The sequence below is a fragment of the Hypanus sabinus genome, chromosome 26 (genome assembly GCF_030144855.1).
Source record: "Hypanus sabinus isolate sHypSab1 chromosome 26, sHypSab1.hap1, whole genome shotgun sequence".
In the NCBI taxonomy this organism is placed as follows: domain Eukaryota; kingdom Metazoa; phylum Chordata; class Chondrichthyes; order Myliobatiformes; family Dasyatidae; genus Hypanus; species Hypanus sabinus.
This window is the reverse complement of record NC_082731.1, coordinates 19,925,692-19,940,384: the sequence shown is the minus strand read 5'-3', so window position 1 is coordinate 19,940,384 and position 14,693 is coordinate 19,925,692. Positions and strand designations below refer to the sequence as shown.

The following is a 14,693-nucleotide window of genomic DNA, read 5'->3' as shown; positions in this document are numbered from 1 at the left end:
TGGCAGTCCCTGGGGGATGTTCCAAGGGGTGGGTGGGGAGGTGATGCTGGCCTAATGCTCTGACTCATAACTCCACCCCCCCCCCCCGCTCCTGTTTCCCCCAGCAGGGTGACGAAGGTGCCATCCGTACCGGACTGCGTGGGCGTCTCGGCTGACGGGAAACAGGCAGTGGTGGGCACTGGACAAGGATCCCTCCATCTCCTGAACCTGGAGAGTGGCCAGGTGAGTTTGGTGCGGGCAGGGCCCTTCCTCCAAGCCATTCCCCACCTACCCTCCCTGCCACCCGCGTGCAGGGTAAGTCATGGGGGTAAGTCAGCCCACCTACCTCCACCTACTCTCCCTCCGCTGGACCACACCCTTCCAACCCTCCCTGCCCTACCTCCACCTACACTCCCTCCGCTGGACCACACCCTTCCAACCCTCCCTGCCCTACCTCCACCTACTCTCCCTCCGCTGGACCACACCCTTCCAACCCTCCCTGCCCTACCTCCACCTACTCTCCCTCCGCTGGACCACACCCTTCCAACCCTCCCTGCCCTACCTCCACCTACTCTCCCTCCGCTGGACCACACCCTTCCAACCCTCCCTGCCCTACCTCCACCTACTCTCCCTCCGCTGGACCTCACCCTCCCTGCCACCCGCGTGCAGGGTAAGTCATGGGGGCAAGTCAGCTTTAGTGACCGAGCTGGTTTACTGTCACCTGGGCAGGTACACTGGGGTAACAGGTTCTCTGAAACAGCGGCTTCCAGTGGCATCAGCACAGACAGCGGCAAGGGGAATTAAAATGGTACTCGTTTTCTGCACACACACAACCACACGCACCACGCACAGCACACACGCAACCACACGCACCACGCACAGCGCACACACAACCACACGCACCACGCACAGCGCACACACAACCACACGCACCACGCACAGCGCACACACAACCACACGCACCACGCACAGCGCACACACAACCCCACGCACAGCGCACACGCAACCACACGCACCACGCACAGCACACACACAACCACACGCACCACGCACAGCGCACACACAACCACACGCACCACAGACAGCGCACACACAACCACACGCACAGCGCACACACAACCACACGCACAGCACACACACAACCACACACACCACGCACAGCACACACACAACCACAGGCCCACGTGCACACACCACGCACTGCACACACACAACCACACGCACCACGCACAGCACGCACACAACCACAGGCCCACGTGCACACACCACGCACTGCACACACACAACCACACGCACAGCACATACACAACCACATGCACCACGCACAGCACGCACACAACCACAGGCCCACGTGCACACACCACGCACTGCACACACACAACCACACGCACCACACATAGCACACACTGCACACACACAACCACAGGCCCGCGTGCACACACCACGCACAGCACACACACAACCACACGCACCACGCACAGCACACACTGCCCACACACAACCACAGGCCCGCGTGCACGCACCACGCACAGCACACACACAACCACGTGCACCACGCACAGCACACACTGCACACACACAACCACACGCACCACGCACAGCACACACTGCACACACACAACCACACGCACCACGCACAGCACACACTGCACACACACAACCACACGCACCATGCACAGCACACACTGCACACACACAACCACAGGCCTGCATGCATGCACCACGCACAGCACACACTGCACACACATAACCACAGGCCAGCGTGCATGCACCATGCACAGCACACACTGCACACACGCAACCACAGGCCCGCGTGCACACACCACACACAGTACACAGCACACACACGCAAAATGCCAGAGGAACTCAGCAGGTCAAAGGTAGGAGGAGGGAGAGGAGCATGAGAGAGCGGTGTGGATGGCAGTGAGGGGATGGGGTAAGTGAATCCAGGTGAGAAGGGAAGGTGGGGGGAGAGTCCAGATGAGAGGCGGAAGGTAGGGAGTGAGCCCAGGTGAGTGGGATGTAGGGGGTGAGTCTTTGTGAGAGGGGAAGTAGGGATGTCTGGGTGAGTGGGAGGTAGGGGGTGAGTCTGGGTAAGAGGGGGAGGTAGGGGGTGAGTGGGTGAGAGGAGAAGTAGGGATGTCTGGGTGAGTGGGAGGGAGGGGGTGAGTCTGGGTAAGAGGGGGACGTAGGGGGTGAGTCTGTGAGAGGGGAGCAGGGATGTCTGGATGGGGGGAGGTAGGGGGTGAGTCTGGGTGAGATGAGGAGGTGGGGTTGAGTCAGTGTGAGAGGGGAAAAAGGGATGTCTGGGTGAGGGGGGAGGTAGGGGGTGAGTCTGGGTGAGATGGGGAGTAGGGATGAGTCTGGGTGAGGGGGAGGTAGGGGGTGAATCTGGGTGAGATGGGGAGGTAGGGGGTGAGATGGGGAGGTAGGGCGTGAGTCTGGGTGAGATGGGGAGTAGGGATGAGTCTGGGTGAGGGGGAGGTAGGGGGTGAATCTGGGTGAGATGGGGAGGTAGGGGGTGAGATGGGGTGGTAGGGGGTGAGTCTAGGTGAGAGGGGAGGTAGGAGTGTGAGACCAGCTGAGGGAGAGGTAGGTGGGTGAGAGGGGGAATAGAAGGGAATGACTGAAAAGCTGAGAGGTGACGGGTGGAAGAGGCAACAGGCTGAGGGGGCGGATGATGGATAGGACGGTGGAGCATGGAATAAAGGGAAGGAGGTGGGGAACCAGAGGAGAGAGGTGTGTGATGGCCCGGCCATGAGGACGGGAGGAGGAGGAATGAGGGGAAAGCAGAATGCATGGGCAACAGAGGGAGGGATGACTGGCAGTCAGAGTCGATATTGTTGCCGTCGGGGCGGAGACGGCCAGGAAGGAATGCGGGGCTTTGATCTAACCTGCGTCTACTGAACTTGGCAGCAGAGCAGTCCGTGAACAGGCACGCCAGCGCGGGAGTGGGGATTGGAATTAAAACGTTCCCTGTTTTCTGCGGATTTTGGGAGGAGCTTGTTATTGTCACATGCACCAAGTTACATTGGAAAAGAGCTTGGCCTGCTGTCCGTACAGATCATTTCAAAGTATCAGGTCATCAAAGCTGCCCAAGGGAAAAGCAATGGCAGAATGCGACCTACCTCATTATGATCGTGCACCTCGTCATTTGCCTGCACTACACTTTTTCCGTATCTTTTGGGCTTTATTCTGAATTTCTAGCTCAATACACTGTGTCACGACTGGACCTGTATGAACAGTGTGCAAGAGCAGCTTTCGGAGTTCTTGGCACATGTGACAGTAACGCACCAACATCAGAACATAGTGTTAGAGCTGCAGGCAAAGAATAAGGCGCTAGGGGCCACTGCGAGGCACGTTGTGAGGCTCGTACGAAAGGTCCGTTCGGTGCCACGGGGAACAGAGACTGTCGTTGAGCCTGGTGCTACGTGCGTCCAGGCTTTTCCATCCTGTGCCCCGTGGGAGAGGAGAGCAACTGCCCGGAGTGGGAAGTGTAGACTGGGTCCATGGAGGGGAGGGCCAGTTTTCACGATGGACCGAGCTGAGGTCGCGGCCCTCTGCAGGTTTTTGTAGTCACGGATGGAGCAATTGCTGTGCCAGGTGCAGGAATGCAAGAAGCTGCAGAGGGTGGTGGGCTCTGCCCGATTCCTCATGGGCACATCCCTCCCACCATCGGTGACATCTGCAGGAGGTGCTGCCTCAAGAAGGTACATCATCGAAGATGCCCACCATCCTAGAGGTGCCCTCTTCTCACAGCTACCAATGGGCAGGGGGTATGGAAGCCTGAAGTCCCAGACCACCAGGGTCAGAAACAGCTGCTTCCCTTCAACCATTTAGTTCTTGAACCAAGTGGCATGACCTTAATCCCAACCTCAGTGCAGGAACACCGTGACCACTTTGACCGCACTGCACTAAAATGGACTCTGACTTTCCTTCCAGTTGTGTCTGTTCTTGCAAAATTTGTACATGATTTATATTAGTTTTGCCTTTCTTGTGAGTCTCATGCTACATACCTGTGATGCTGCTGCAAGATTGTGCGCATGACTTCAACCTTGATTACACTGTGACCATTTAATAGGGTACTGGAGGAACGGAATAAAGTCGTCACAGAGTGCTGAGGCTTTTCTGCTGCTGCAGCCCATCCACTTCAAGGTTCGATATGCTGTGCTTTCAGGGAAGCCTTTCTGCACGCCACTGTTTTAATGTACTGTTTTCTGAGTTTATGTCACCTTCCTGGTTGTTTGCACCAGTCCGACCATTCCCCTCTGACCTGTCCCATTAACAAGGCATTTTCTTTTTTCTCGTAATTTATTTTTTTATTGAAGTTCATCGTCAAACAAACACTTCCATAAGATGTGTTTCAGACATTGTACATATATATCATATAATCATATATATATTCACAAATCTCCACAAAGTGTTTATCTGAGGTATAAACTTATAGAAAAGAGCGGAAAGAAAAAAACAAGCCAGACTCACCCACAGAGCTGCCACTCACTGCAATGTTTTTGGTCCTCACAGATTTTCTGTAAACTCTTGAGACTGTTACGCTGAAAATCCCAGGAAACCAGCAGTCACTAAAATACTCAAACCACCCCATCTGGCACCAAACAATCATTCCATGGTCAAAGTCATCAGAGTCTGGAAGAAATGTGATCTAATGGTTGGTCTGAACAGCAACTGAACCTCGTGGCCATGTCTGCCTATATTTATGGCAGTTTAAATATTTGCACTAACCTAATGAAGTGGCCACTGAGTGTAAGTTGGCTGCTTTGCTCAGACAGTGAGAAAGGTAGACAGTCTGGTTTCCACATGTTGAGCTGTGCTCTGCAGTTCCTTGTGCTTTCGGGCAGAGCATTTGCTGAGTTCAGTCCCTCTTTTCTCTCTCCGCCCTCCCCTTGTTTCCTTGGTCCGACAGGAGGTGCAGTCACTGGTCAGCGAGGGTGACGGGGTCTCGTGCTGCACTTTCCTGAGCGAGGGCACGCTTTGCACCGCCTCTTTCGATGGGAAGGTCGAGGTGTGGGACCTCAGCCGAGGCTGCAGGTAGGTGAAGGTACCGTGACCCATCACAAACCCCCTCCCACCCTGCTCACTGCCCCACCTCCTCCTCTCTCCATCTGGGATCATCTCCCCTCCTCTGTCCTTTTCCCACCCAGCACCACCTTCACCCTCCCACCGTCCATGGGCTTTCTCCACCCCTCCATCTCAGACTCCTCTGACCGTAACCTGCTCACCCCTCCCTACCTAACTCAAAGCACCCCTGTACTGCCCTCCCTCCCCAACTCGGCCTGTACTCCTTCCAGCCACATTCCCCCGGCTCTCCCGCCGGCCCCCCTCTCTTCCCGACCCCCTCACTCTCTCAATGCCCTTCCCCCCACCACATCCCTAACTCTAACCCCTCCGTTCCCCATCTCTCTCCCACCCCTACTCATTCTTATCACATGTCCTCTCCCCTCTCCCTCTTCCTTCCCCACCCCTCAACACTCCTGCTGTGCAAACTCACTCTCCCAGCTTTGGCACAGGAACATCTCCCCTCCATTTATTCAGCTGTTTCACCCCCCACCCCCCACACCTTTGGCTCTCCTGCAGGTTGCTGCTGCTCGAGGCCCACTCTGATCGGATATCGGGATGTGCCGTGTCTCCCGACGGGAAGCGGCTGGCCACCTGTTCCTGGGATCGGGCACTGAAGGTCAGTCAGTCATCCCTCCCACCCCTGGGGTGTGTGGGTCTCCGCCCCAGAGGAGCGTGGGTGGTGGTTGAATTAGTCACTGCCTATCGCACCCACCCACAGTGTGCAGCTGACAGGGGAGGTGGGGTGGGGGTGCTAACTTGCAGGAGGACGGAGGAGCCGGGGAGTGGAACTTCGTGAGGAACGGGAGCGCCTGGTGGGGGGGACTTGGTTCCGTTACACAGGATCGCAGGGAGGATGTGGAAACATGTGCACACGCACAGGTGGACGCGCACACGGACATGTGCTCAGACACGGAAACACGCACGATAGTCTACAGGCGCAGCGGCGTGTACACAGTCACACGCAGTGACGCACGGAGATACCCACGGTCACAGACCCCCGCGTGATGCTGCTGGTGCGGATGATCACATCAGGTCTCGGGGGGGGCTCTGAGGCAGCACTGCTGTTACAGGCTACCCCGAGGGAGGGGGCTGGATATGAGGAGGGCGGATATGCAGGAGTGTTGGGGGGTGGAGGAGGGGGATCCAAGGGGCATGGATTTCTCCACCGGAGGGAGTGGGAAAGGGAGGCGTGGGGAGAGGGCAGATCTGCAGTGGCTTGCCGAAGCCCAGATTAATTTGGAGGGGTGGGTGTCTCCTCCTCCGCACAGGTGTGGGCTGTGCCCATAGGGACGCTGGACGTTCAGCTGCACTGCCCGTGTCCCCTCAACTGTGTGGCCTTTCGGCCCGATGGTCATCTGCTGGCAACGGGGGGCTGGGACCACACCATCCGCCTCTGGAAGTGGCTGACAGCGGAACCAGTGTGGGTGAGTATTCCACCTCATCCCTCTGACCCTCCCTCCCACCCCCTGACCGTTCCTCCTAGCCTCATCACTCCCTCCACCGCTCAAACCCTCCCAATCCCCTTCCCACTGAACCTCATCCCTCTGACCCTCCCTCCCACCCCCTGACCATTCCTCCTAGCCTCATCACTCCCTCCACCGCTCAAACCCTCCCAATCCCCTTCCCACTGAACCTCATCCCTCTGACCCTCCCTCCCACCCCCTGACCGTTCTTCCTAACCTCATCACTCCCTCCACCACTCAAACCCTCCCAATCCCCTTCCCACTGAACCTCATCCCTCTGACCCTCCCTCCCACCCCCTGACCGTTCCTCCTAACCTCATCACTCCCTCCACCGCTCAAACCCTCCCAATCCCCTTCCCACTGAACCTTATCCCTTTGACCCTCCCTCCCTCCCAACCTCTACCCTTTTACCTGCTGACTCTCCCTCTCCCCCCACCCTCCCTGCCTTGGACTGCTCGGACCATCTTTCCCTCAGACCCTCCTGTGGCCCCTCCCTCCCACCAGCTAACTCTGCAACCCACAAACCTCATGACCGTCCATTCCTCCGATATTCCCACCCTGCCTCTGACCCTCGTTCCCTCCTAACCCTATCTCCAAACCACACCGCTGCACGTCTTCCTGAACGCCCACCCCCACCCCCGGCGTGTCTCTTTGAACACCGACTGCCCCATCTCTCTCTGTCTCCTCATTCCTGGCCCTCGCTTGCTCCCTCCCCACCGTGGCCCTTTGTCTCTCTTAGCCCCCCCATCTTTTACCAGCTGTGAACACTGATGTCGCCTCATGTCTCCCCCCCACCCCCCATCACTCTATTGGCTCCCCAGGTTCTCCACGAACACCAATCCTCCATCCGGTCCCTGACCTTCTCCCCAGACGGAGACTTCCTGGTGTCAGCCTCGCTGCAGGGGGACATCCTGTACTGGTGCCTGAAGTCGGGATCCGTTGCCGGGGGCTACCAGGCCCATCGGGGGTCTGTCACCACCCTACGGTTTCTGGACGAAGGTCGCCTGCTCCTCTCCACCGGGGAGGACCAGAAGGTAAACCGGTTTGTCATCGTCTCAAGCACCGGCGTGCAGTGAAAACCGGTCTCGCATATTGTTTGTACTGATCTGATCATTACACGGAGCACTGAGGCCAAGCAAGGTCCGTAATGCAACCTGGTTAGTATTGTCATGGACGCGGACACACGGCGAAAAACTTAACTTTTCTGGCAGCCGTACAGACAACAAAATTACGAGTGAAAAGCCATAAGAGTTGCACTCACAGCGGAAGTGCAGTGCAGGTGGAGAACACGGTGTAAGGGCCAAGACGACGTAGATCGTGAGGTCAGGAATCCATCATATTCAAGGCGACTCCCTTGAATTCCGTGCTGCCTGCTCTGGCTGATATAGGGGGGTTGCCTACTGCCCAGGATCGAAATAAACTGCAGAGTTGTAGAATTAGCCAGCTCCATCATGGGCTCTAGCCTCCGTAGTATGCAGGGATCTTCAAGGAGTGATGCCTCAAAAGAGGCGGCATCAGTCATTAAGGACCCCCGTCAACCAGACCATGCCCTCTGCTCGTTGCTACCGTCTGGAAGAAGGTACAGGAGCCTGAGAAGGCTCACACTCGACGAGTCAGGGACAGCTTCTCCCCCTCAGCCCTACGATTTCTGAATGGACAGTGAACCCATGGAGAATACCTCACCACTTTCTTGTTTCTATTTTTGCCTGGCTGATTTAATTGAACTATATAACAGTGGAGTTAAAACCACAGGGAGCAGCAGAGGCCAAGTCACAGGGCAGAGATCGATGGGTTCCTGACTGGTTACAGGTGAGGGCGGGAGAATGGGGTTGAGAAACGAAAATCTGCGATGATGGAGTGGCAGGGCAGACTCGATGGGCTGAATGGCCTAATTCAGCTCCTCTGTCTTACAGAAGTTCCTGAGATTCTAAAGAGCACAGTGGACGGTAGCGGTCCTTCTCCCTCGGGGTAGGGGAGTCTAAAATCTAGAGCGTACAGGTCGATGGAAAGATTACAAAGGGGAACTTTTCCGCAGAGGGGCGGTGTTGGACTTGGTGTGTTATTGTCACATTTACCAAGTGAAAAGATTGTCTTGCATACTGTTCATTCAAATCAGATCATTACACGGTGCATCGAGGTAGGACCGGTACAATAACAATGCGGAATAAAATGTAAAAGTTCAGTGCAGGTGAGCAACGAGGGGCAAGATCACGATGAGGTAGATTCATCCCAGCAGCGGAATAGAAGCCGTCCCTGAAACTGGTGGTATGTGCTTTCCTGCTTGTCTACCTTCTGCCCAACGTGAAGGGCAGAAGAGAGAGAACAGCCGCGTGAGGTACTTGATTATGCGGGCTGCTCTACCACGGCAGCCGGAAGATTATGCAGAGTCCGTGAGAAGGGGGCTGTCTCCTGTGATGCGCTGAGCTGTGGCCACAACTCTAGTTTCCTGCGATCACTGGCAGACCAGCTGCCCGTCCAAGGTGTGGTGCATCTGAGTAACGTGCTTTCTATTGGGCATCCATGCAAATGGGCACAGTCAGCCTCCTGTGAAGGAGAAGCATTGATCATCTTTCTCAGACGTGACATTGGCATGGATAGACCTGATCAGGCTATTGGAGATGTTCTCTCCCAGGAACTTGAAACGGTCAACCATCTCGACCTCCTGGTGTGGACAGGGGCGTGAACACTTCCCTCCGCCTTCTGAAATCAATGGCCAACTTCTGTCCTGCTGAGATTGATGTTGTCAGTACACCATGTTATGAAGCTCTCTATCTCCTTCCTGTCGTCGTCATTCGAGATGCGACTGTGGCGGAGTCCCTTGCAATCTTGCCGATGGAGTTGGAGCAGCATGTGGCCGAGAGTAGAGTAGGGAGGGGATTTCCCAGGCTCTTGCCCGGAGATCTGGGGCATTTGCAGAGCTTTGGGTGAGGAGTGGTGTGCTCACTGTGACAGTGACCTAACTCTCTGGCCTTCTGCTCCAGGTTCGGGTCTGGTCGGGCATGCTGGGACGGAGGAACGGGGAGATGGGCGCAAAGGGGGACGACCCTGCCCTCTGCTTGTCCGTCAGTGAGAACGGGGGAGCTGTCGCAGTGGGCTACCACAGCGGCTGGACCAAGATCTTTGACCTTGGAACAGGTAGTGTCGGGGTGGGGTGGGGGAGGGGATGGTGAGAGAAGGTCACAGTGGTGGGGGAGGTCTAATTGAGGGGAGCTAGACAATAGACAGTCGGTGCAGGAGTAGGCCATTCGGCCCTTCTAGCCAGCACCGCCATTCACTGTTATCATGGCTGATCATACACAATCAGTACCCTGTTCCTGCCCTCAACCCATATCCCTTGACCCCACTATCTATAAGAGCTCTATCTAACTCTCTCCTGAATCCATCCAGAGACTTGGCCTCCACTGCCTTCTGGGGCAGAGCATTCCACATATCCACCACTCTCTGGGTGAAAAAGTTTTTCCACATCTCTGTTCTAAATGGCCTACCGCATATTCTTAAACTGTGGCCTCTAGTTCTGGACTCACACATCAGCGGGAACATGCTTCCTGCCTCCAGCGTGTCCAATCCCTTAACAATCTTATATGTTTCAATTAGATCCCCTCTCATCCTTCTAAATTCCAGTGTATACAAACCCAGTCGCTCCAATCTTTCAACATATGACAGTCCGTCCATTCCGGGAATTAGACAGAGGACGAGACGGGACAGGCCAAAGTCTGGGCCCAAAAGCAGATGGGATTTATTGGCCCAAGGGAAGAAGGAATCAGGGGAGACAGCTGGGACCACAGTGCTTGCGAAACAAGGAGCAGGGAGGAGGCTGAGGAAACGAGGCCTGGGGGGAGGACTGGGACCAAGCAAAGAGAGGATGGGGAAATGGCTGGGACATGGGTCTAGGATCAGGGGAGACTGCTGGGACGGAGATGAGATGGGATGTGGAGATATCTAGGCCCTAGGGAGACAACTGGGAGAGATGAGGTGGGGAGGATTGACGCTACCATGGCAAGTGGGGCCAGGGGATGTAGCCAGGAGTGAGGAAGATGGGACGGGCAAACATCTGGGACACTGACTCTCCCTCCCCACTGCCCCAGCCTCAGGGAAGCAAGTGGCAGAGTGCGAGGGCTCAGGGCTGCCCATCCGATGCCTACAGTGGTTGAGCGGTGAGGACGTCCTGGCAGCGGGAGGAGATGACTGCCTGCTGCGGGTATGGGGGCTGGCAGATGGGACGGCCAACCGTCTCCGGACAGGCCGGGGCCACTCGGGACCCCTCTTCGCTTTGGGACGGTCCAGCCAGCTTCTGGCGTCTGTCTCCGGTGAGTGCTAAACCACCGACCCCGTCTGCGGTCTCCCCTTGCCGTCCGCGGTCTCGCCCCACCTCAGTGCCCTCTCTCACCCCTCTCGCCCCACTCTCTCCCTTCCCCCAGCGGACTGCAGGCTGCTCCTTTGGACACTAGACCACCTGACGGAAGGGGAGGAGGAGGTGTCCCCCACCTACGTGCTGAGATCCCACACGGATGCAGTCACCTGCTGCTCCTTCAGCCCCCAGGGCCACCGATTGGTGACGGGCAGTCGGGACAAGGTAGGAAGCTGGGCTGTGCCACCCCACCCTGACTGCTTTGCACCCTTCGCCCCCTCTGCGTTGGTTAGACGGTGTGACAGTGTAACCTTTCACCTTCCAGAGGTCAAACAAATTGACCCTTGGACAGGGTGTCCTTTGACCCATAGTGAACCTCCCCCAAGTCCAACCAGGGACCAGCGGTGATGTCCATCACCCCTCCAATCCCCCATGAGGCGGTCATCAAGGTCAGGAGGTCAGCTGCCGACCTTTGACATTGGGTCGTGTGGAGCGGGAGGGTTGGTGGAGGGTACATTTCTGGGAACCTCTCTCTCCAGTGCCAGTGGGGAGAGAAATGGGAGGGAAGATGGAGGGAGGGAGGGAACAGGCGAGGTTTGGGAGGAAAGCGGAAGGGAAAAGTGGCGAGAGGAGGGATTGGAGGGAGGTATTCGGGGTCTGGAGCAGGGGTGGATGGGGTCGGAAAGAGAGGGGGAGGGATGAACAGGGTGGGGAGGAGGAATGGGTGACAGGATAGAAAAGTTCTGGAACGTGGGCGGTGGGGTAGGTATTCTGGGATCCTGACTGGACATTATCTTCGGCAGAGCCTGTTGTTCTGGGACCTGCGGGGAGAGGACATGGTCTCCCCTCGCTGCCAGAGGTCGGCGCACAGAGACTGGGTGACTGGCTGCTGCTGGGGCCCTCAGTATGTGGTAAGTATGAATATCGACAGTTTTCTTCCCCCACCACACAGCACTCCCCTCCCCGTCTGTTCCTCCTTCCCAGGTCGGCCTGCTACTCTCCACAGATTGTTATACTGCTGTCCCCAACCCTCCCCCCAGTCCCCCAGCTCTGCTACACGCCTCCTTGACTCAAACACCCCCTTCCCATCGTCCATTTCGACCCTGTTACCATCAGCCCCACTCCCTCTCAGACGCTTCACCACCCTCCCCAATGTATATCACACTTGTCCTTACCCCTGTAACTCGCACCCCCTTTCACCGTCCCGTTCCTGCCACCTGTACCCCCTCCACTCCCTCTATACTCCTCCTTGTTCCTGAGCCCCTCTAATTCCTCCTCCGGCCCTACACTCGGTCTCCAGTGCACCTTGCACCCCCGCCGGTCTCTAACACTCTACTAACACCCTCACACCTGTCTTGTTAAAGATGTACAAAAACTTGGCTACACTGTAGTTTTGACGTGTGCTGCCGTATCACAGGAAGGGTGTGGAGACTTTGGAGAGGGTGCCAGGGGGCATTCCCCAGGATGCTGCCTGAATTGGAGGGTCAGGAGAGGTTGGGCAAACTCGAGTTGTTTTCTCTGCAGCGGTGGAGGCTGAGTGGAGACCGGATAAAGTGTATAAAATTGCAAAGCACAAACAGAGGAGACAGCTGAAGACTCTTCCACAGGATTAAAACGTTCACCAGTGCAGATTAAAGCCATGCTTTTAAGGTGGGGGGGTGGGGCAAGTTTAGTTTTACCTAGAGAGTGGTGGGTGTCTGGAATTCTCTTCCAGGGAGGAGGTGGAGGCTGATGTGGCCGAGTCGTTAGAGGGGCTCTTGGACAGGAACGCGAATGTGCAGAGAGCGCAGGAGTCGGGAATTTGTGCGGGCGGCAGAGGTTAGGAGTCACCTGCTGATTGAGCTTGTGGCAGCGTCACGGTCTGAAGGGCTGACTCCTTCGCTGACCGCTCAGTGTCTCTTCTGAAAGGCTTCCTGCTCCAACGATGGGCTGATTCGGATGTGGAATCCGGAATCCATCGAGTGCATCGGGGAAGTAAAGGGACCCTCCTCGTCCCTCACTGGGGTTCACATCACGGTGAGTGAAACGGGGCGCTGGGGGAGAGGGGTCACTGAGGGACGGTGTGAGGGAGCTGGGTTATTGGCAGTGGGGATACAGTCAGTGACACAGGGTGCTGGGGGAGAGGGGTCACTGAGGGACGGTGTGAGGGAGCTGGGTTATTGTCAGTGGGGATACAGTCAGTGACACGGCACTGGGGGAGAGGGGTCACTGAGGGACGGTGTGAGGGAGCTGGGTTATTGTCAGTGGGGATAAAGTCAGTGACACAGGGCGCTGGGGGAGAGGGGTCACTGAGGGATTGTGTGAGGGAGCTGGGTTATTTTTCAGTGGGGATACAGTCAGTGACACAGGGCGCTGCGGGAGAGACCATGAGGCACTAGTGCAGAATTGGTCCATTTAGCCCATTAAGTCACTCCACCATTCCATCATGGCTAATTTAATACCCCTCTCAACCCCATTCTCTTCCATAACCTTTTACGCTCTGGCTAATCATCAATCTATCAATTTCTTCTTTAAATATACGATGACATGGTCTCCACAGCAATCTGTGGCACTGAATTCCACAGACTTGCCACCCTCTGGATAAAGAAATTTCTCCTCATCTCTGTTTTAAATGGACACCCCTCTATTCTGAGGCTTTGCCCTCTGATCCTGGATTCCCCATTATAGGAAAGATCCTCTCCACATTCACTCTGTCCAAGTCCATCAGTATTCGATAGGTTTCAATGAAATTCCCATTCCTTGTTCTTCTAAACTGCAGCAAATACTGGCCCAGAGCCAACAAACACTTCTTCAATCCTTTCACTCCCAGTCATTCTCGTGACCATACTATGCCAGCACATCTTCTCTTAGATAAAATGCCCAAAACTGCTCACAATAGTTCAAAAACGGTCTGATCAATGCTTCAGCATTACATCTTCGCTTTTATAATTCTAGTGCTCTTGAAATCAATGCTAACATTGCATTTACTTTCTTCACCACTGACTCTACCTGCAAGTTAACCTTCAGGGATCCTGCACGAGGGCTCCCAAGTCCCTTTGCACCTCAGATTTTTGAATTTTCTCCTTGTTTAGAAAATACTCTCTGCCTTTTTTCCTTTCACCAAAGTGCATTACCATACACTGTATTCCATCTGCCATTTTGCCCATCCTTCAAATCTGTCTCAGTCCTTTTACAAATTCCCTGCTTCCTCAACACTATCCAACCCTCTACCTATCTTTGGATCTTCCATGAACTTGGTCACAAAGCCATCCATTTCATCTTCCAAATCATTAACGCAACCCGAAGAGAAGTGGTCCCAACACAGGCCCCTGTGGAAAACCAGTAGTTGCTGGCAGCCAGCCTGAAAAGCCTCCCTTTCTTTCAACTCTGCATCCTACCATGCTAGTATCTTCCCTGTAATTCCATGGGCTTCATGAGCAGCACCTTGTCAAAGGCCTAGTACACAACATCCACTGACTGTCCATCATGGCTGTGATTTCCTAAAAATAATTCCAACAGATTTGGCAGGCCAGATTTCCCCATAAGGAAACCATGCTGTCTTTGGTACATTTAGTCTTCTGCCTCCAATCATCCTAAAATATCATCCTTAATCATACTTTCTTATCTAAGAAATTATGTGCTGACATCAGAGAGGGTTCAAAGGTTCACAAAAATGATTGTGGGAATGAAAATCTTACCATATGACGAGTGTTTAATGGCTCTGGGCCTGTACTCACTAGAGTTTAGATGAATGGGGGAAGGGGGATCTCATCGAATGTTGAAAGGCTTAGATGAGTGGATATGGAGAGGACGTTTCCTTTAGTAAGGGAGTCTAGGGCCAGAGGGCA

General features: G+C 55.3%; 1 protein-coding gene across 1 annotated transcript in view; it reads left to right on the top strand.

Annotated features, from left to right (window-relative positions):
- The window catches only part of tep1 (telomerase-associated protein 1), a 107,727-nt gene that overhangs the window by 72,830 nt on the left and 20,204 nt on the right, over nt 1-14,693 (top strand). The window contains exons 34-43 of the mRNA XM_059951602.1: nt 105-222; nt 4,901-5,025; nt 5,572-5,671; nt 6,324-6,479; nt 7,340-7,552; nt 9,500-9,653; nt 10,604-10,825; nt 10,937-11,091; nt 11,670-11,777; nt 12,775-12,882. Of these exons, the coding sequence (XP_059807585.1) occupies nt 105-222; nt 4,901-5,025; nt 5,572-5,671; nt 6,324-6,479; nt 7,340-7,552; nt 9,500-9,653; nt 10,604-10,825; nt 10,937-11,091; nt 11,670-11,777; nt 12,775-12,882 (1,459 nt within the window). The remainder of the gene's footprint in view (nt 1-104; nt 223-4,900; nt 5,026-5,571; nt 5,672-6,323; nt 6,480-7,339; nt 7,553-9,499; nt 9,654-10,603; nt 10,826-10,936; nt 11,092-11,669; nt 11,778-12,774; nt 12,883-14,693) is intronic.